Source organism: Phyllopteryx taeniolatus, chromosome 13, assembly GCF_024500385.1.
Source record: "Phyllopteryx taeniolatus isolate TA_2022b chromosome 13, UOR_Ptae_1.2, whole genome shotgun sequence".
NCBI lineage: Eukaryota > Metazoa > Chordata > Actinopteri > Syngnathiformes > Syngnathidae > Phyllopteryx > Phyllopteryx taeniolatus.
This window is the reverse complement of record NC_084514.1, coordinates 11,872,085-11,895,125: the sequence shown is the minus strand read 5'-3', so window position 1 is coordinate 11,895,125 and position 23,041 is coordinate 11,872,085. Positions and strand designations below refer to the sequence as shown.

Sequence of the window (23,041 nt, the reverse complement as noted above, 5' to 3'; positions counted from 1 at the left end):
GCGTAATGGCAGGCCGTCGAGACAAGGAACTTGCGGGAGGCGCTGGCGTGAGCAGGTGGAAGGGATTGACGCCGTGGTTGGCGAGATCAGCGGGGAGCATGGAAGGAGCACTGAGGACGAGGAAGAACATGGAGGTCAGAACAATTGCGAGAAAAGGCATCGCTTACGTGTGAGTATAAAGCCGGTGTACCGCAGGTGAATGTTAATACTCTGGCAGTGGAGTCATGGATCTGGCAGGCTTAAATGCAGGCGATGATGAAGGCTGATAGACAACAGGTGCGCGGCCGAGGGGGTGCTGATTACTGGGAAGAGAGAGAGAGAGAGAGAGAGAGAGAGGGAGAGAGAGAGGGCGAGAGGGCCGCAAAGCGCCACCCGAGCTCTAACAACGGAACTGCAGGGCACAGCTCATGACAGGTATGTTAGAAATCGTTGGTATTTTGTGTCACAATTTAACTTTGCATGAAAGTTGACAATGGCACACTCGTTGAGAAGAACATTTTAAACTGTCTCTCCATGCCATCAAGGTTGCTGACCCCTGTTCAGTGTTACATCTCTAAGGGCTGGTGACAATCATGATGTCATGCCTTAAATAAATTTCACCTCATTAGAAACATTATCATAAACTGGCTATAAAAAAAACTACTGAAATACCATAAAATAAAATGAGTAAAAATATACATAATATATGGGAAATGTCCTTTATCTGCAGTCAGATGCAGATATGTGTATTCAAAAACAGTTGACAGTGACCCAGTTATGTTTTTCACCTACTTGTTGCTGCTTCAGCATTTTAAATAATATTTTTATCATATTTTTTTATTTTTTTATTTTTGAGTATACTAGGTGGAGGGTTTGTGTTGCAGGGTGGGCAGTGACTCTGGCATTATGTTGCATAAAAAAAATCTTCACTGCCTCATCTAAAACTTAATCTTGTGGTGCTGATGGCTGCTACTTTCTCATACCTCCACAGACCTTTACTGTACATATTTATATTATTAAGCACTGCAGTACATGATTTATGACTTATTGAGTGAACCACTGATGTATATTTTGAGTATTGTAGTCATGTACTTGGCTACAGAATGTATTATTTAATTCATTCATTATATATACAGTGCTGTAAAAAAGTATTTGCTACCTTCTCAAAATTTTTTTGTGTGCATATTTTCCTCACTTTAATGTTTGAGATCATCAAACAAATGTAAATATCAGACAAAGCTAACTCAGGTCAACACAAAAGCTGTCGCTAATCATATTTTTGGGAAAGCTGAGTTAATTTTCACTCACCACACCCAAGCACAAAATGAAGTTGGCCACAAGATCTCAAGAACAAGAAATGAAGAACAGATGAGAAATAAAGTAAATTACATCTATCTGTCTAGAAAGGGTTACAACGCCATTACTAAAGCTTAAGGACTCCAGCGTACCACAGTGAGAGCCATTATCCGCAAATGGGGAAAACACATTGGTGAACCTTTCCAGGAGTGGCTGGCCTACAAAAATTACCCCAAGAGCACAGTGACGACACATCCAGGAGGTCACAAAGGAACCCAGGGCAACCTCCTAAAGAACTTGCAAATGGCATCCAAGGTAGAGTTTTAAGGCCTGCAGACCAAAAAGAACATAAAGGCTTGTCTTACTTACCCCCCCCCCTCAAAAAAAAAATAAAAAATGAATAAATAAATAAAATGTAAGGATTCCCAAGACTTTTGGGAGAATAATCTATGGAATGATGAACTGAAAGCTGAACGTTTTGGAAGGTGTGTGTCTCTGTACATCTGGTGTAAATGTAATGCAACAGATCATGATAAGAACATCATACATGGGTCAAACATGTATGACATGTACGTCAAACATGGTGGTGGTAGTGTGATGGTCTCGGGCTGCTTTGAAAAAACTTACCATATGTGCCCTGTGATTGGCTGGCAACCAATCCAGGGTGTAGTATGTCTAGAGGAAGCAGGGATAGGCTCCAGCTTCCCCACAACACAGAAAAGGTTACATTTTATGAACTGGATGGAGGGATTTTATTTGGACAACTAAAATACAGTACCGTATTTATTTATTATTGTGCGTGTATGTTTGCAGTAATGTTGAACTACACTTCTATGGCACATCATACACGAGCAAAATGTTAGAAACACCTTTGTGTATGAAATTGTTGGGATCTATTTGTGCAGATGCACGTCATCAGGTGCCCGGTGAGTAAACATACATATAGGGGAAATGTAATTTGTAACAGTACTTTATGGAGACGATAAGGAGAGATCATCTTTTGTTTCTTGAGTCGTTGCTGTCAAAGCATCAAGCTATATACATATCCACCCTGGAGACCTCAGACCCCCATCAGCATCTCACCCCAGGAGCTCCCTCCTGGCATGAGGGTGCAGAGTGGCGCTTCATGTCATCCCAGAAATGTCACATCACCTCAAACACAGACACATCTGCTCCCTTCTACACTTCCCTGTGGTTGGCACGGCATTGCGGATGACTGAATGCACGAGATGTGTGGCGTGTGTACTGTATGTGTGTGCTGTTTCTGAGTGGTGGCGAAGAAGCCTCGAGGCTTGCCTCTCACAGCTTCAGGGCATCGAGGGGAAGGTGATTATATTGTAGCTGCCAGCTATTCTCTTCAAATAAAGACCCAAGTACAGTATGTCTTAGGAACTAGGAATTTGGATTGTATAATTTCTTAAACTTGTTCGAGTAGTGAATTGGAAACACTGCTGTGAAAAGAACATTTCCCCACTTAAAAATGTGCCTTACATTAAGACATTGTGATGATAGTAATGTTCTTATCTACAGTAATCCAACCAGCCACAATTACTTTTAGTTAGGAGACAGATGGTTGTATGTAGTGTACTGTTGTTACTGATAGTAGTGCAGTGGGTTACACTCCTGACCTCCATGCAGGCACTGTGGGTTCAGTTCCCTCTCAGTGATGGTGTGAATGGTTCTCGCCAGATCTTTCCCGCCGTATCATTTGATGTGGTCGGTGTAAGCAAATCATGTGCATCTACTTCATGTTCTTCTGGACCAAAATTTCCAATTGTCATCACTTTTAATGACGCATTTTAAAATAAAGTTAGGGGTGGCGCGGGCAAGCGGATGTGTTTAGTGTTTGAAGCATTTGCAACTGTAGGAAAACCAAGTAGATGTACAAAAACTGGGCCAAAAAATCGGCAAAAAAAATTTGGAAAACAGAATCCTACGAAAACTAGGACATAGAAAAACCAAGGTTCCAATGTATATGTCACGATATGATGAGAGGATTATACATTTATGCGGTTCCCCAGTCATAACGGCCCTCTGAGGGGATCCAGAACTGCAATGTGGCCTGCGACAAAAATGAGTTTGACAGCCTTGGTGTAGGGGTTCAATCATTGTTCACAATTCCAGGTCTATACCACAATCACAATTGTCTGACTGGCTGGTGACTGATCATTCAGCATCCAGGTCATCCTGGAACCTTTTCCAGGGAGAAAAAGAAAAATTTAAAGATGCAGTGGCCACTTTAACATTCTTCAACTTTTGCTTACTAAACATGCTAAAACAATCCAAGTCAATCTTTTTAAAGGAAAACATAAACTGTATAAAACTCAGCTTTATGTCCACTAACTACAGTGGACACAACTGACAACAACAAGGGATTAATCTGTTTAAAATAGTCTGGCAAAACACAAATGTATGAGAACTGAAGAGCTATTTCCCATTAAAAGAATTATGTAAATGCAACGTTTGTTCCAGACACCCCAACAAATTTACAAAAAACACATTTTATAGAGAATAGCTACAGGTTTGCCTACAGACAGCAATGTAAACAAATATAAATGTGTAATGAAATGGGTGAACATTTAACATCACTTTTATCTTTCACACTCAATAACAAAGGCCGAGTCACGTGGGCAGGTGGACGAGACCATTTTCAAATATACGAAAACAGAGCGGATGCACGGAAACGTAGTCATTGAAAAGCAAATGGTACGAAACCTGGGGCATATGAAAGATGATGTATTTGCTCTGTGTGACAAAGCAAAAAGCTACGACGCACATGAAACATTTCAACTTTCATTCGATAACATTCAGACTCGAAACCTCAACGTGACCTCACTTTCCTGTTTCATGGTTGATAAGAAAATGTAGTTATTGAATATACCAAGAAAAAAAATGAGCTGAGGTGCTGCAAATGGCTAAAAGGGATGAATGAATAAATCAATCAAAGAAGTATGTGATGGCTTGATTCACCCTGATAGAAGCCTCCTTAATTGTCACGAGGCCTGGTTTTCTTGCCTGTCATGTGAGCGATGGCCGGATTTGGAAGAAGCTCTGCTGTGTTTGGCTGTGTTTGACTTTGGATTGTGGAATCAGCCGATGAGCATTCTTTCTCTGCGGAAAATGCAGCTTTGTTGACAGGTGATGGGCACACACACATGCCTGGTCATATGAGCCCAATTGCAGGTGGTATCTATCTATCTATCTATCTATCTATCTATCTATCTATCTATCTATCTCTATCTCTATCTCTATCTCTATCTCTATCTCTCTCTCTCTCTCTCTCTCTCTCTCTCTCTCTCTGTCTCTCTCTCTCTCTCTCTGTCTATCCCTCTCTCTCTTTCTGTCTGTCTGTCTATCTATCTATCCCTCTCTCTCTCTCTCTCTCTCTCTCTCTCTCTCTGTCTGTCTGTCTGGCGGCTTCCAGTGAACGCCACATACACAGAGTGCCAACACCTCATTAGTACAATATGCAAATAAAATGGCGCGGGGCCGGAGGTTCAGAGCACAAACTAGAAATGTGTGTATGTATGTGTGAGATCCACCCAGGTCTGTGTGTTTGTGTGTGTTAGACAGAGCGAAGAGAAAAAAAGAGAGAGAGAGACAGATAGACAGAGCTCATTCATTTGACCCTATGCTCTCTAGGTTTGTGTAAATCCCTTGTGCCATTCTAAAGTCTTCCTATTACATGATAAAATGAGCTGAACACTGTTTCAGATTGTATATCCTTTAGTATAAAATGCATGTCTTTCAGTCTGTTTCACGTCACCCATCACTGTCAAAGAAGTGTCTTATTGCGGTAAAGTTACAAATGCAATGTCATATTTTTTATGCTACAAACACATCGTGTGTCTAAGGAAACAGGTTAAATGAATATGTAGCATATAGGTTAACAGATCTGCCTCACACTTCTGAGGTTCTGTGTTTAAATCTCAGCTCCGACATTTCTGTGTGGAGTTTGCATGTTCTCCCTGTGCTTGCGTGTATTTGCTCTGGCTTACCTCCCAAACCAAGTTTGTCCATCTTGCTTGGCAGCTCGCCTGTGCGGATATCAGCGTTTTTCTTCCCTTCTCAAGTGATGGCCGGACTACACAGAAACACGATCATGCCAGAGTCAAATGCTAAGCAGAGCTGCAGTGTGGTTGGATGTGTTCCTAAGTGTACCTTAGTGTTAGGTAACAGTGTAGTTAGCATTAGCTTCTGAGAACCAGCACACTGGGGGAGGGTATTTTGTGTCTGGCTGCTCTAATTCGGTGAAGGTGACCATTGTGATTTTAAAATTAGGATTTTTACGTTTTAAAAAAAATACAATGTGTTTCGAATGTTTAGATTTAATGAGCTTTTTGCTAATATTTTACAAAACAACCTCAGCTTTCTTGAGAAAATGTTGCTTCAGTTTGTCATCTACATACATAATACATAATAAATGATCACAGCGACTGTATTTTAAGGCACAAAACTTTAGGTCACAGGTATTTGGCACTGAAAAATATAGTAATATACTTTTATATCAAGTTATGAAGACCATTTTCTACATGATCATAATAATTCTAAAAATTGTTGTCCTTAGTCCCTACCAACAATGTATTTTATATTTTTTCACTTTCAAATTCATCATTCATCCAAGCAGGCCGGTTTGGGCCCATGGGCCGTATTTTTGGCATCCCTGGTCTTGCCTGTAAATATTGAACAGAACTTCCAAATGGGATCCTGTGAATATTACATGATTACATAAGCATAAATGAAGAGGCGTTTTACTGATGGCTTTTGCTTTGTGCACTGTCTCTTAGTGAGGCAGCACTGCAGCAGAAACCTGGATTAAATGGAATATTTTACAGATTCAGGAGACTTTCATAGAGTTTAACTGCGTTGTATCATTTACATTTTATTATCATTACATTTTCTTTTTAGCTGGCCTGAGATAAATGGGCGCTTGGAGCAAACACTCCTCAGCAATGCATGGACACTCACTTCTAGCCTCCCACAGTTTAGTTTCAAATACTTTTTCTTGGTTTACCCTTAAACCAAAGTAAAGTATTTACACATGTTTAAGTCACCATTTCTGTTCCTCATTTGTTTTCCATTCTTAAGTTTCCTTGTTGCCTCTGTTCAGTTGTTCATTTTGTCCATCCATAAAAGCAGCCATTATTTCTCACCCCCAGGCGAGAGACGACGATGGCCTCGGTGGGAAATTACTCCAGCACAGCTTTACTCAGGACACGCCCAGGCTTGTCTTCAAGACAAACAGCGATGTACTTGTAAGGACCCTAACCACTTACCACCAGATAGCACTTCAGCTTGATGTCTTACTGCGCAAAGATGTTTTCATATTGTTCTGTATTAAAGGAGGGCCATTTTCCTGTCATGTCTTCCACAAAGGCAGCTACCTTTATATTTGGATATCACTTTAAAAGTAAGATTAAGTCACTTTTATTTTGCAAGCTCAATATTGCAATAGACCATATGCACAGCAAGGCGTTAAGCCTTTCTGGTGGAAAGGTCAGATGACATAACACTTTCTGCTGTCAATACGTTACAAGCTACTGGATGTCATCTGACAGAAAAATAAACTCTGTTGTTAAATGTGTGATAACCTGGGGTTGTGTAATAGTTGTATTCAATAGTTCACTGGTACTACTTTGCGAGGTCGAAATGGCATCAAAAGTTTTTACTTTTCAAAGATGAGAAGATAGCGACTCCAGCCAACACTGCAATGTGCCGCTATGTTCAGCGTCAACTCAGTTTTAAGTTTTAACACGTTTCCCATGTCGTCACTATGCGTTTACATGCCGAGTGGAAGTCAACATGCCACCTTACACTGAATGAGGGAGTGCTGCGTGCTTTCACCAGAAAGAGATGTAATAATCTTGCAAATAATATTAAGTACAGTATAATCTCTACGTCGAACTTAATGAGCTTAAACCTGTGTATTTAAATTCACATGATTGCACAGTGAATATAAGGATATTTTAAAAATAAGCACACACTGGAGCCACTAGCGCCATTAATTGTAAACTTGTTTTTTACATCTTCCATTACATTTGCATATTTAAATCTGTGGGTTTTCATCTCTAACTCATCCCTATTCACTTGTTTTTTCTTTCTTTGACATAAATTTAGACGACTATGATTGGGAAAGTGTTGGATCTGTCATTTCAGCAAAAACACAGTGGGAGTTGTTTTACATCATTTTTCAAGGCAACAAATGTTCCTCGTTGACCTTTCTCTCTGCAGGCAGCAAAAGAGAAGAACTGATAACTTACTTAGTGCTCATGTTTCATGCAAGTGTCCAAGCAAGAGATACTGATGACCCATCATGAGCTACAGTAAATGTTCTTCAGGCATCATGTTTTTTGCTGCATTGACAAGTAAAAAAAAAAAATAAATAAATAAAAGAAAAATAAAACAGAAGAAAAGGGTACCTTGACATCTGGAAAAACGCGAAAGCCCCTAAATACATATCAGACAACTTGACAAACAACTGCACAGAAACAAAAATGTCAAAATTGCATTCAAAAGCCACTGTGGCTTGATGGGCTTTCAATGACAGTCACCCAGGAATCAAGGGGTTATTAATTATAGCATGAAAGTAAAATGATGTTCAGTATTTCCTTTCTTTACTGTAGCTAGTTTTGTTATTAATAGTTGTATTAAAAATAAAGCGCTGGAGTCAAGTTAGCTAAGCACAGCCTTTTTCACAGGGACCAGCAAATACTCTTTGAATGCTTCCAGAAAAGAAATAGTTACTTTTACTATACTTTACTTTCTCTGATTTAAAAAATGTCAATAATCTAAACCCGTTAATAAGATGGTGGATGTTGTAACTTTCAAAAGTAATTTCTAAATATGATATCATATTTCTTAAAATTTACCCAACTTTGTACAAAGAGCATTTAAATATAAAGAACGGCCTTTAGCATGTCACAACCTTCTAATTAATATTATGGTCCAATTAATCACCGATTGCATAATCCACTTAAAACAAATAAACACCTCCCTCAAAAGGACGTCTCCCTTTTCCAATTAGGGAAAGAAAACCAATGCATTTACATTTGTATAGTTGCTCGGACAAAAGAGGCAACTGTTAAGCCCATTTTAACTCCATTGGTAACAAAACCAGTGCCACCTACCAAAGCACAGTATTACAATTCAAAGTTACAATGTTAAACATTGTTTTCATTTTATTCAGTTAGACAAAGTTTGGGGGGGGGAGGTAATCTGAGGATTTCTTAAAGTTTGCAAGGTAATCACTACTGATGATGAATGACCAAAACATGAATTTCTTTATATTTCTTGAAGAATTGGCCAATAACTGTGTCGTTCTAGAGACTTAATGTAGAAATCATCATCACATTTAACATTGCTGGGTTCCATAACACATTTTTTCTAAATGGAAGAATAGCTCTTCTTTCGGTAATTATAACCACCACTGCTAATGAAAAAAAATAAAAATTATGCCACTGTCTGGTTGAACTTTAGAGAATTGCAGAAATTGACACAAGCCTCTTTGTGTTTTGCGCTGACATATTACATTACAGTAATATGATAAATGATCACACATGAACCTCAACAGAGGATAATGAAAAGCATCTCTTAAACCTCTGTCATCAGGTATTTAGCCTTGTAGGCCTCTGCGAGATCCTCTTCTCTGTCTTCATCCCGCACTTCCTCAACAACCTTGTTTAACATCAACAATTTCTCCTTGCACGGAACCTCATCCTCCCCGACAACCTGTTGGTCAAGGTCTATTTGTCTCGTGAAATATCTGTCGTATCTAACTGCTCAAATAAATGCTCACATCCAGTCTCTTAAATTCACTAGCAACGGATCACTGGACTCTTCGAGGTCACTAACCAAGTCATTAGGCCTTGTCGTTAGGTCAGATGGTATACAAATGAAGATTGACTGATATGACCAACTGGCGAAAAGCACGATAATTGCCGTAGTGCAAATGGTTAAACCGCGTCACCAATGTCTGTTCCTTGGCCACGGTGGAAATAAATGACCATAATTAAATTCAACTGCAAACAGCTGTGTGCAGGATGTGAAGAGCACAACTCCATTAGCGTAATGTGCAGCGGAGTGTTACTCACAGCGCACAGTCGTTAAGTGCTCTCCATCTGTATTTCTGAGTGAAGGAACATTTGAGCACATTTATAATTCAAAATTTCTTAGACTTATCATCAAATCCTATGTGTAAAGATGGCCTTTTTGACTTACACTTAGTCATGGCTGGTTGCCTTAACCAGGTATACAGTAAATGGGCACTGAGTTTTATAAAATCTTAGACTGAAATCTCTGTGCTTTCAACAGCATTTATAATCTCCACGAAGTTTGCAGAAGTTTCATTAAACTCCCATTTAATTGAATTTGCCGTGAGTTATCGCCCTTGAGGGACGCTTACTAAAATATTCAAGTTAGTTAGGAATCTTTGGAAAACACATCTCTTTGACAAAATTGATGTATACTTACTGTCCAACGAAGAGCATGTACTGTATCTCCCAATATTGATTTAAATATTGAGTATTGAACTAAATTATGACCAATTACCGTAATTTCTCATGTATAATGCGGACCCATGTATAACACGCACCCCCAAAGTTGACCTCAAAATTCTGGAAAACCCTTCTACCTATGTAAAATGCATTTTTACAATTTATGATTTTGCTTCAACCCATATGATCAAAACATGAAGTATTATCTGTATTTTGTTAGGTTTTTTTTCAAGTTAAGCACTTTATTTGAACACGTAATCTTTTTTTTTATTTACTTGGTCTTATTTTAAAATTCACAGCCCTACTGTTATTCAGTAAATGAGAAAACACACAGTTGTGCTCATATTTTTGATTACCCAGGCAGAATTTGTAAGATGGACACAATTATTTAAAGAAAACATGAATGACCTGGCGAAACACATTTATTTTATTTTAATGGGATTCAAATTAAACTGTCAAGCATTTAAGAAAAGCATTATCATTAAACAAAACATAACCATAAAGAAATTCATGATGGTTGTTGTTCAGTCATCAGTCATATTAAAAAAAAAAAAAAACAATATTTCATAAATTCTGCCAGGGTATGTAAACTTATGAGCACAACTGTACATATATGCAGTCATATTGGAATGAAAGTGTCGGCTACACTTTTTTTTATAACCACTAGGTGGCGGTGGCATTTTGAAAGTGTACAGCTTTTTCATAACCACTAGATGGTGGCATACATTTCTAAAACGGGAAAGTTTTTTCCATTTGCCCCTATACCTATGTATAATGCGTACTATTGACTTTTGACAATTTTCAAGGGGGGGTGATGCGCATTATGCACGAGAAATTACGATAATCAACCCGTTACTATTCAGTAGACAGATCCTGTGCCTTTCTCTCTTTTAGCTGTTGCCAAAGACGATGGGGTCAGATAAACCAATGTTGCTATGCAGTGGGCTAAAATAGTTTTTCCACCGCCCGTTTGCATCCTCCTGCTTATTAACATTCAGTACCCGGGGATCTTAAGGATGTGTGTGATGGATGGTTGTCGTTGAGGGATTTGACAACTGATTAATGCCTTAATTATCTCCAGCAAGGACCCGACACTCCTTCCAGAGCTGACGGAGTGAGCTGTGTGTGGCCTAACAAGTAACACAGTGTTTGGGGCTCGCCCACTGCTATCTGCTCTACCAGGGTCACATTCATTCTCTTCCTCAAGAAGAATGTGCTTTGTTTGTTTCCGAAAAGGTGCATAACAGCGATGACACTGAGCAACAGGTTGTTCAAGGGTTAGGAACAAGGATAATTACTTGTAATTTAGGCACGTTTAATCAACCCCAGCCTAGTGTCAGTGAAGCATTTACAACTTTCTGAAATTGAAAATCAACTTTTCTCATAAAAGATTGAGAAACAATTGCTCTGATAACTATGGTAATAGTTTATACAAAGGGAACGTACTATTGTGACTGAACAATTGCCTACGGATGGGGTCCATTAGTAGGCTGATGGCTCATGTTACATTCAACTGTTGGGATCCATTCTGTCCCATTCATGATCACTCTGCGATTGACTGGTAATAGGTCCAGGCATTCCCTGCTGTGACCCTGAGCAGGATGAATGGATGATAAACACACACTTTTTATTCATACAGTACATTTATTCATTGATTAATTTTCCATACCGCTTATCCTCACTAGGGTCGCGGGCATGCTGGAGCCTATTCTAGCTATCTTCAGGCAAGACGAAGACTGGTCGCCAGCCAATCGCAGGGCACGTAGAAACAAACAACCATTCACACTCACATTCACACCTACGGCAATTTAGAGTCCTCAATTAACCTACCATGCATGTTTTTGGGATATGGGAGGAAACCGGAGTACCCAGGAAAACCCACGCAGGCACGGGGAGAACATGCAAACTCCACAGAGGCAGGGCTGGGTTTGAACCCAGGTCCTCAGAACTGTAAGGCAGATGTGCTAACCAGTCGTTCACCGTGCCGCCTCATACAGTACAATTAAGAAAAAAACAGTTGTATGTATTTAACTTGCATATTTGTTTCTGTTAACACAATCAACACATACAGTACAACTATTAACAAAGGAGTTGAAGGGAGGCGGCGACATGGTGAAGACTGGTTAGAGCGTCAGCCTCACAGTTCTGTGGACCCGTGTTCAATCCCCGGCCCCGCCTGTGTGGAGTTTGCATGTTCTCCCCGTGCCTGCGTGGGTTTTCTCTGGGCACTCCGGTTTCCTCCCACATCCCAAAAACATGCATTAATTGGAGACTCTAAATTGCCCGTAGGCATGACTGTGAGTGCGAATGGTTGTTTGTTTCTATGTACCCTGCGATTGGCTGGCAACCAGTTCAGGGTGTACCCCGCCTCCTGCCCGATGACAGCTGGGATAGGCTCCAGCACGCCCGCGACCCTAGTGAGGAGAAGCGGCTCAGAAAATGGATGGATGGATGGATTGAAGGGAGGCTACAGTGGACATAAAAAATCAACACACCCTTGTTCAAATGACTGGTTTTTGGAAATAGAATGAGCGGGGCTGGGGGCAAGGCAGGAGCACATGTAGAATTCTACCAAGGACTCAAATAAATGCCCATCAGATTTCAAAACACTTTGGGGAAAATTGATGACAGGGAGGGTATTTTTATTTACATTTTATTAATATTGATGAATGAAGAAAAAAAAGGTGCTTCAGCAAAAAGGGAACATTTTTCATTCAGGGCAAAAAGGCCAGGTGCTTGAGCACCACCTAAAGGCTATGTGTGGACATGCCTGCTCATTAGGGTTGCATGTGACCAGGAACCTATCTCAGATTACTTTGGGGGCGAGGCTGGGTACATCTTGGACTAGTTGCCAGCCAATCGCATGCACATATAGACACAACCATTCACATTCACATTAACGCCTAAGGACAATTTAGTGTCTTCAATAAACCTAAAAACAGAGGTGGGCAGAAATGTGCTACATTTACTTAAAGGAGGTATAGGTCTTGATGGGCCATATTTGACTAAGAAGTTGGCTTTATGTATTTTTTGCTCAAGAAAATGAAACTGGCAGTCATTTCCAGTAATGTCAATCCATTTTGGAGCAATTGGTAAATAACTGCGTTTGGAATGCGGTGCGATGTCGGAGGCAGGAGTGGAGCCCAAATTCATTGCATAGCCGGTGTGGACAAAGGAAAGTGCTATACTTTAAAGTGGCCGTATGAACTAATGTTTTATATATATTAGCTGTCGGGTTCAGTAAATAATATAACATGACAGCTTGCTTGAGTTTCTACACACCGCTTTGTTCAAGTTTGCCGTCATATATCATTGTACTCTTATATGAACAACAGCTATCTCACATGACCAACAGCTCGCACCCCAAAATTATTTTCAATCACTAATTTAATGTGCTGAAACATTTCTCATTTATTACAGCGTGTTATGAATAAAATGGTACAAACACAACAGCGAGTGACACACATCCTTGCAAGCCTCATGAACCCAAGCAATCACATACCGTTGCTTTGCACTCAGATATGAAAACAACAATCGATAAAATAAGATGTTGCAAAATCACTGCTCTATTAGGGTGTCAATGATTAAATGTCAGAAAAAAAATAATGTCACAATCCGCACCAAAAAAGTATGTGGACATCTGTATTTATGAATTTCCCTTAATTGTTTCAGTAAAAGTAATATTGTTGGGCAATATCTGAATTTGCAGATTCCTATTTTATATTTTTGTCTATTTGACATACATGCTCTGATTTAAAAATTAGAATAAAGCAGAAGTTACTTCGTAGCTACTTCAGTCGTCTTTTCACTGAATACTTATTTGGAGGACCACACTTTTACTCGAGTCATATTTGTCAAAATTAACAATATGGCATGGCATGGAATGCAGCCCTATGGGGGGCACAAGTCAGTGCAAACTGTAGGCCGGTCCCAAGCCCGGATAAATGCGGAGGGTTGCGTCAGGAAGGGCATCCGGCTTAAAACCTTGCCAAACAAATATGAGCGTTCATCCAAAGAATTCCATACCGGATCGGTCGTGGCCCGGGTTAACAACGTCCGCCACCGGCGCCGTCAACCTGCAGGGCGCTGTTGGAAATTCAGCTACTGTGGGTCGAAGTCAAAGAAGAAGAAGAGGTGGAAAGCGGGTTCTTCGGCAGAAAGAGAAGAGGAAAACACAGAGCCTAGAACTGAATGTGGGGACTTTGAATGTTGGGACTATGACAGGAAAATCTCGGGAGTTGGTTGACATGATGATTAGGAGAAAGGTTGAGCTATTGTGTGTCCAGGAGACCAGGTGGAAAGGCAGTAAGGCTAGAAGTTTAGGGGCAGGGTTTAAATTATTTTACCATGGTGTAGATGGGAAGATAAATGGAGTCGGGCTTATTTTAAAAGAAGAGTTGGCAAAGAATGTCTTGGAGGTGAAAAGAGTATCAGATCGAGTGATGAGGCTGAAATTTGAAATTGAGGGTGTTATGTGTAATGTGATTAGTGGCTATGCCCCACAGGTAGGATGTGACCAAGAGGTGAAAGAGAAATTCTGGAAGGAGCTAGATGATGTAGTTCTGAGCATCCCAGACAGAGAGAGAGTCGTAATTGGTGCAGATTGTAATGGACATGTTGGTGAAGGTAATAGGGGTGATGAAGAAGTGATGGGTAAGTACGGCATCCAGGAAAGGAACTTGGAGGGACAGATGGTGGTAGACTTTGCAACAAGGATGCAAATGGCTGTAGTGAACACTTTTTTCCAGAAGAGGCACGAACATAGGGTGACCTACAAGAGCGGAGGTAGAAGCACACAGGTGGATTACATCTTGTGCAGACGATGTAATCTGAAGGAGGTTACCAACTGTAAGGTAGTGGTAGGGGAGAGTGTGGCTAGACAGCATAGGATGGTGGTGTGTAAGATGACTCTGGTGGTGGGGAGGAAAATTAGGAAGACAAAGGCAGAGAAGAGAACCATGTGGTGGAAGCTGAGACAGGACGAGTGTTGTGCAGCTTTTCGGGAAGAGGTGATACAGGCTCTCGGTGGATGGGAGGAGCTTCCAGAAGACTAGGCCACTGCAGCCAAGGTGATCAGAGAAGCAGGCAGGAGAGTACTTGGTGTATCTTCTGGCAGGAAAGGAGAGAAGGAGACTTGGTGGTGGAACCTCACAGTACAGGAAATCATACAAGGAAAAAGGTTAGCTAAGAAGAAGTGGGACACTGAGAGGACCGAGGAGAGGCGAAAGGAATACATTGAGATGCGACACAGGGCAAAGGTAGAGGTGGCAAAGGCAAAACAAGAGGCATATGATGACATGTATGGCAGGTTGGACACTAAAGAAGGAGAAAAGGATCTATACAGGCTGGCCAGACAGAGGGACAGAGATGGGAAGGATGTGCAGCAGGTTAGGGTGATTAAGGATAGAGATGGAAATATGTTGACTGGTGCCAGCAGTGTGCTAGCTAGATGGAAAGAATACTTCGAGGAGTTGATGAATGAGGAAAATGGTAGAGAAGGGAGAGTAGAAGAGGCAAGTGTGGTGGACCAGGAAGTGGCAATGATTAGTAAGGGGGAAGTTAGAAAGGCATTAAAGAGAATGAAAAATGGAAAGGCAGTTGGTCCTGATGACATTCCTGTGGAGGTATGGAAGCATCTAGGAGAAGGTGGCTGTAGAGTTTTTGACCAGCTTGTTCAATAGAATTCTAGTGCGTGAGAAGATGCCTGAGGAATGGAGGAAAAGTGTACTGGTGCCCATTTTTAAGAACAAAGGTGATGTGCAGAGCTGTGGCAACTATAGAGGAATAAAGTTGATGAGCCACACAATGAACTTATGGGAAAGAGTAGTGGAGGCTAGACTCAGGACAGAAGTGAGTATTTGCGAGCAACAGTATGGTTTCATCCCTAGAAAGAGTACCACAGATGCATTATTTGCCTTGAGGATGTTGATGGAAAAGTACAGAGAAGGTCAGAAGGAACTACATTGTGTCTTTGCAGATCTAGAGAAAGCCTATGACAGAGTACCCAGAGAGGAATTGTGGTACTGCATGCGGAAGTCTGGAGTGGCAGAGAAGTATGTTAGAATAATACAGGACATGTACGAGGCCAGCAGAACAGCGGTGAGGTGTGCTGTAGGTGTGACAGAAGAATTTAAGCTGGACGTGGGACTGCATCAGGGATCAGCCCTGAGCCCCTTCCTTTTTGCAGTGGTGATGGATAGGCTGACAGATGAGGTTAGACTGGAATCCCCGTGGACCATGATGTTTGCAGATGACATTGTGATCTGCAGTGAAAGCAGGGAGCAGGTGGAAGAACAGTTAGAAAGATGGAGGCATGCAATGGAAAGAAGAGGAATGAAGATTAGCCGAAGTAAAACAGAATATATGTGGATGAATGAGAGGGGTGGTGGGGGAAGAATGAGGCTACAGGGAGAAGAGATAGAAAGGGTAGAGGATTTTAAATACTTGGGGTCAACCGTCCAGAGCAATGGTGAGTGTGGTCAGGAAGTGAAGAAACGGGTACAAGCAGGTTGGAACGGGTGGAGGAAGGTTTCAGGTGTGTTATGTGACAGAAGAGTCTCTGCTAGGATGAAGGGCAAAGTTTATAAAACAGTGGTGAGGCCAGCCATGATGTATGGATTAGAGACAGTGGCACTGAAGAGACAACAGGAAGCAGAGCTGGAGGTGGCGGAAATGAAGATGTTGAGGTTCGCTCTTGGAGTGACCAGGTTGGATAAAATTAGAAATGAGCTCATCAGAGGGACAGCCAAGGTTCGATGTTTTGGAGACAAAGTTAGAGAGAGCAGACTTCAATGGTTTGGACATGTCCAGAGGAGAAATAGTGAGTATATTGGTAGAAGGATGATGAGGATGGAGCTGCCAGGCAAGAGAGCTAGAGGAAGACCAAAGAGAAGGTTAATGGATGTCGTGAGGGAAGACATGATGGCAGTTGGTGTTCGAGAGGAGGATGCAGGAGATAGGCTCTCATGGAAAAGGATGACGTGCTGTGGCGACCCCTAATGGGACAAGCCGAAAGGAAAAGAAGAAGAACAATATGGCATGGCGAGAACATGCAAACGCCACAGTGGAAGACCAGATTCGAACCCCCAACCTAGATTTTTACATTTGGACTATTATTCATATAAACAGGCATATACAGAGGAATATGAAATGTTCTCAATGTATAGTTAATTAGAATACTCATTATGTTAGAAATTACCAGAATGGTGCAGCCTTAACTCAAGATTGAGATCATGAATGTGAATAAAAATCTATCCATTCTATTTCTCTTTCACTTATCCTGTTTACTGGATGGAATCCTATCCCCGCTGACTTTGGGTAAAAGGCAGACCTCACCTTGGACTGGTCGCCAGTCAATCACAAGACAAATATCGAGACAGACAAATATTCACATTCACACCATCACCGAAAGGAAATTTAACCCATACGACTGAGCAGAAGAAAGGTGAATTATTCACTACAGTTTCTAAAAATGAAAAATCATATTTCACTTTACAGAATTCACTTTAACTCATAATTTGGCCAGGGTATAAAGAATTGTGAGCTTAACTGTTGATGGTAAGCTTCTGCTAACATGTCCCCAATGGTAATCATGGTATATTGTTATCTTGGTTGTGGACATTTTAATCGAGGGTGATCTGTGCTTACTGGTGAGTGTGCTGTATTGGCCACAAACAGTGTAGTAGAAATTGTAGCGATGTTTAATGTCATATTGATATACAGTAGGCACACACAGGCACGCACACACACACTGGATATACAGTATGTACACAAACAAGGACACAAATCCGTGGCAGCACTCCTGTACAAAAGCATGAACATCCATCCATCCATCCATTTTCTGAGCCGCTTCTCCTCACTAGGGTCGCGGGCGTGCTGGAGCCTATCCCAGCTGTCATCGGGCAGGAGGCGGGGTACACCCTGAACTGGTTGCCAGCCAATCGCAGGGCACATCGAAACTAACAACCATTCGCACTCACAGTCATGCCTACGGGCAATTTAGAGTCTCCAATTAATGCATGTTTTTTGGGATGTGGGAGGAAACCGGAGTGCCCGGAGAAAACCCACGCAGGCACGGGGAGAACATGCAAACTCCACACAGGCGGGGACGGGGATTGAACCCCGCACCTCAGAACTGTGAGGCTAACGCTCTAACCAGTCGGCCACCGTGCCGCCAGCATGAACATTATTCAGTCAAAGTTAAGTGTTTTCTGTGAAAATAATGCATAATTTTCCTTTATTTTATGTGTATCGCCAGATGGTTTAGATGCTGTCTTTGCTTAACAGGGTACTTCAAAGGAGAATGTGACCTAATTCAAATCAAGAAAGTATTTTTAAAGCAGGGTGACTGATACAGTACGTGTAATATGTGTGTTTTTGTCATAGGTATGTGACTGGTGCAAGCATATCCGCCACACTAAGGAGTATCTCGACTTTGGGGCTGGTGAACGACGGCTGCAATTTTGCAGTGCCAAATGCCTGAACCAATATAAGATGGACATTTTTTATAAGGAGACCCAAGCAGCACTGCCTGGAGCTCTCTGTAACCCAGGACATGGGGTTGGAGGTGAGGGTAAGGCAGAGTGCAGTGGTGTACAACTGCTCACCCCTGAATCCTGGGGAACACCTTTATCAGACATTCGCCGTAAAGCTCCCTCACCTGGAGGGCTTCCCAACTCTTCAGTTCCCTGCACTTCATCTGCCACCTCGTCCTCAGATGCTCTTTGCTCTCCATCCTCCTCTTCCTCCTGTGCCAAGATCCCCACACCTCGACCCCATGAAAACTCTACACTCCCACCCCCTCCCATCCCTACTTTGCACCCAGCTGTTGGGGTCCCTCTAGGGAGTCCTCCAATGGTGATGACTCCACGGGGGCCAATGCCTTTGCCTCTATTTATGGAACATCAGATGATGCAGCCGATCCGGCCGCCATTTCTTCGTCCATCTGTCCATCCAGGTGGACCCAACAGTCCCCTGTCAAACCCCATCATCCCCGGCATAGGTCCCCCACCTCCTCCTAGGGCTCTCGGTCCTGCTTCTAGCACCATGCACAGACCCATGATGTCCCCTCATGTCCATCCCTCATCCAATCCCAATCCTGGTATGATCCCTCCTCACCCTGGTGTCCACATACCAGGATTTCCCCCTTTCCCCCCAGTCAACATGATGCCCAATGGACACATCCCTTTGCCACCAATGATGAATTATGGCATGCCATCCTTAGCCCCTTTAGTACCGCCACCAACCCTTTTGGTACCTTATCCTGTCATCGTACCCCTTCCAGTCCCAGTTCCCATTCCAATTCCAATACCTTTCAACTCCAAATCTTCCAGTTACCAGCCAGAAAACAGTGACCCTCTCTCCAGCGCACCTTTATCTTCACATGTTTCAGCATCTGGGCTATCTCAGTCTCCAGGACCTTCTGGAGGAGAGCGACCCAAACAAAGACATACTGATGGTGTAGAGTGTCTCTCTCCTGGATGCCCAGATAGAAACAGGTCGGCAGTGACGAACATGACTGTGAAGGTAGAGAATAATATGAGAAACATATGCCCAACTGGTGACATTGAACAGCTGGAAGGAGTTATTGATCTAACTGTAAGCCAGAAACCATGCCAACAGCACGTCATTCAGAGGATTCTGCCTAAGATTCATGTCAAAGTAGAGGCAGAGGTTGAGTCAAGATCTTCACCAGTTGTTAGGCTCGAAAGGGAAGTCAATGGCTGTCATGATCTAAGTGAAGGGGCTGCATTACAGCAACCCCTCACTAATACTGAGGTGTTGGTGGCCACCATCATAGAAACACTGGAAACATCTAATCCAGCTTCCAATAAAAAAAGCTCTTCTTTCAACACTAATATTGAAACCAACATCACCCTACCACCTGCTCCCAGCACACCAAGGACCCTACCACAACCTCTTCCACAGATACAAACTAACCCTGCTGCCTCATGTAATGTCATTGTCAATGGCACAGGGTGGCATTCACTTCATAGTCCTACTTTAAACTCGGACAAAACAGGAGATAAGATCATATCCGAGGGAAATGCAGGGCAGCACCTAGCAAATGGTGAGTTGGAACGAGAAGCCCTAAAAGAGAATAACTGTTCCTTGAGAGATTGTGAATCTGTGAAGCGTGGATCGACGCAAGACCAGCTGGTAGAGGCTACGGAGGGTAAGCCAGACCCTGACTCCAACTTGGAGGAGGGTGAACATGCTTACAACCTGCCACTGTTATCTACCGATGCTTGTGTGGTTATCCAGCCTGTGCCAAAGCCAGGAGCTGAAAAGACAGCCATCCTGTCCTGTTCCATCAGTGCACCATTAGCAGCTGCTGGAAGCCCTGAGCTGGAGCCCCCAATGAAGAGGAGGTGTTTGCGAATCCGCAATCAAAACAAATGAGGTTGGTTCACCATCGTGTCCTCACACAAAATGTTTATACAGCTGTTTGTGTGTGGATTTATACAGATTTTCAGGGATCTCGTTTGATGTGTGCCCAGCATCTGAGACGCACAAAAATTAGCAGGGACGCAAAAAGTATAATCAATCTGCTTCCAAGGATGCAAAGCATTGCTTCAGACCCGCCCTACGTATGCGTGTGTGTGTTGCTGAAGTTCTTCCACACACAGCGAATCAAAGTAGTCCACCAAAAGTATGAATCCAACCAACAGGTGCTAGGCAATGAAAGGCAGAGTAGGGTGGTTTAATATAAAATGGACAGGAGAGTTCTTTCCGGACTTGATACATTTTTATTGTTGTGGTAACACCCAGCGCGTAGCTCACAACGCATTGAGCCGCAGGCGGAACTGCGTTGGCTCCGCAGATGCACACAACAGGGACACTTAAGGGAAAGTTAACTGTTTATTACGTTCACTAGCCCGCGAGCTAATGAGCTAAGGAGCTAAACATCCCACTCGACCACGGCGACATCATTTTAAACGTCAGCGCCACACACATCGCAGAAATGTTATCTGTTTATTAACCATAACCACAGCAGCACATGTTAACATTATTCAGCCAGTAGTTGACTACGGTCTCACAGTCCTGGAGCTTTAGGGTGGGCCTTGTTTCACATACATGGTGATGTATTTTTTTTTTTAGTCACCCAAATTTGGCCAGCTTTTTAAAAGCACTTGTGTGTGGTGCGTCAAATTTACAAGACATTTTTGGGCCTCTTTAGTGGGTTAATGACTCTATACCTCTGTGCCAAATGTTTAATATTTAAGTGCAAATTTTGTGAACAGAGCCTGAGTCTGTTTTATTTATATTTATATATTGATATAAGATATTTTATTTATTGTTGTACATTACAATGCCAATGTTCAACATTCTTTATAATTAAAAGTTAATTGTTCTTGAAAATGATAGACTTGAGTTATTATACTCGTATGTCATTATATCAGTGGCCTAAAAAAAACATCAACGATGCTATCGTTTATTGTGATAGTTTTTCAAAGCAAACCAAAGCAAATATATTTAGATAGCAAATTTCATACTGTACACAAGGTAACTCTATGTGGTTTACATTATTAAAAGCCTTTAAAAACAAAGAAAAAAAACAGCTTATAAACATTTAAAACAAGGGAAAAAAATAAAGTACAATTAAAACAGCATACAGTGCAAGAAATATCATTTAAAAGTGGAAATGCTCCAAAAAGAAGTGTTTTTAACCTGGATGTAAAAACATTCACACTTGGGGCTGACATCACTTCTGTTGGCAACTTATTCCATTTGTGTGCAGCCTAACAGCTAAATGCTGCTTCACCATGTTTGCTTTGGACTCTGTGTTCCACTATTTGACCTGAGTCTGTCGATCTCAGAGCCCTACTGGGTTTATATTCCATTAGCATTTCTTTCATGTATTCAGGACCTAAACCATTTAGTGATTTATAGATTTAGTTTTTTGGGAAGATTTATCGTCCTAAAAATTTGCTAACGTGCTAGGGCTAAACACATAATATATTGAGAGAGAGCAAGAGCAATGGATAACACAAAAATATTGTACAAACAATAGAAAAATAGAGTAACCACTGTAATAAAAATCTGCAATATAGCGGGACCATGAAGCAAGAACCGTGATACACTGGAGGATTATTATATCTGTATTCCATGATGATAGGTTGCAGGGAGTCCTTGTTCCAGGGGTGGGACTCATTGTTTCCAGACATGTGCATCCTGGGACTCACGTAGTCTCAACTGTAACATGATCAGTGGATTTTTATATGGTATTTGGTAATTCCCAGTTGGGAATCAAATAATCAGTTGGTTTTCTCTCCAGTATCGCTATGATATATTCCTACCGTTTGTTATAAACTATCCGAAATAATCTTTTTTTCCATAATGTAATTATGGGTTGCTCACAATTGAAATATGTTTTAGTTTTTTCACATATGGCAAATTTGCATTAAGGTTCAAGTTTCTCATTACTGTACATCAATCTAAAGGCAATTTCAAAATGTGGTGCTTGATTGAAAACCTACCAATGTATGGAAGATGCCACTAAGTTATATAAGAATACATGCCAAATCATACCTGGAATACTGATTGGATTCTATTCAGGTGTGTGTGTTGCCCTGTCTCCATGGAGTTGGGAAAATAATTGTTAACACTAGACTACACCCACCAATATTTAGAATTTTTGTGGTTAGAATTGGCTGTGGTCTGTACTGCAGTACTTTCTACTTTGTTACCGGTATTTCAATTGTCCTGGCCTTAATCACTCCAAAATCCAGCCACCATAATTAGCCTATTGTTGAAATAATACCTCTCTCATGTCAATCAAAACTGAGCATTTTTGTCTATGTAAAGGCAGAATTTTTGATAGATTCAATTGTGCTGTTGTACAGTACTCAGTAACATGGGGATAGTTAACCAGCACATTCATTTACCAAATTACTGTACTGTAGTATTTCCACATACGCTGACAATAGTACAATAGTAATAATAGCAGATGGCACTGTGGTTCCTATCATAGTGGCGATGTCAAAGGATTTACTCAAGTACTCAAATACCAATGGTAGAGTCCGTATAAAAAGACTGTCTGACATGAAATCAGATGAAAGTTTTCTTATTTAGGTCCATTAGGATTACCAAAATTATTTATATTTGCTAAATGCCAGAATAGTGACTAGAACTTTTTTTTTTAAAGACAACTACAGTGTATATAAAAGGTAATACAGTCATAAAATAAAATAAAAATATTGGCATGCCAGGGGTGCCAATATTTTTTAACACAACAGTATGTAATTTCACACCTTATTAAATGTCCATCCATT

General features: G+C 41.4%; 1 protein-coding gene across 5 annotated transcripts in view; it reads left to right on the top strand.

Moving 5' to 3' along the window:
* sobpa (sine oculis binding protein homolog (Drosophila) a) overlaps nucleotides 1-23,041 on the top strand; it is a 48,910-nt gene that overhangs the window by 21,088 nt on the left and 4,781 nt on the right. For 3 of the 5 annotated variants that reach the window (XM_061795607.1, XM_061795608.1, XM_061795609.1), the window contains 2 exons: nucleotides 6,435-6,530; nucleotides 18,153-20,169. In XM_061795607.1, coding sequence (XP_061651591.1) covers nucleotides 6,435-6,530; nucleotides 18,153-20,168 — 2,112 coding nt within the window. In that variant the 3' untranslated portion in view covers nucleotide 20,169. The remainder of the gene's footprint in view (nucleotides 1-6,434; nucleotides 6,531-18,152; nucleotides 20,170-23,041) is intronic. The other 2 variants (XR_009791562.1, XM_061795610.1) reach the window with 2 other exon arrangements.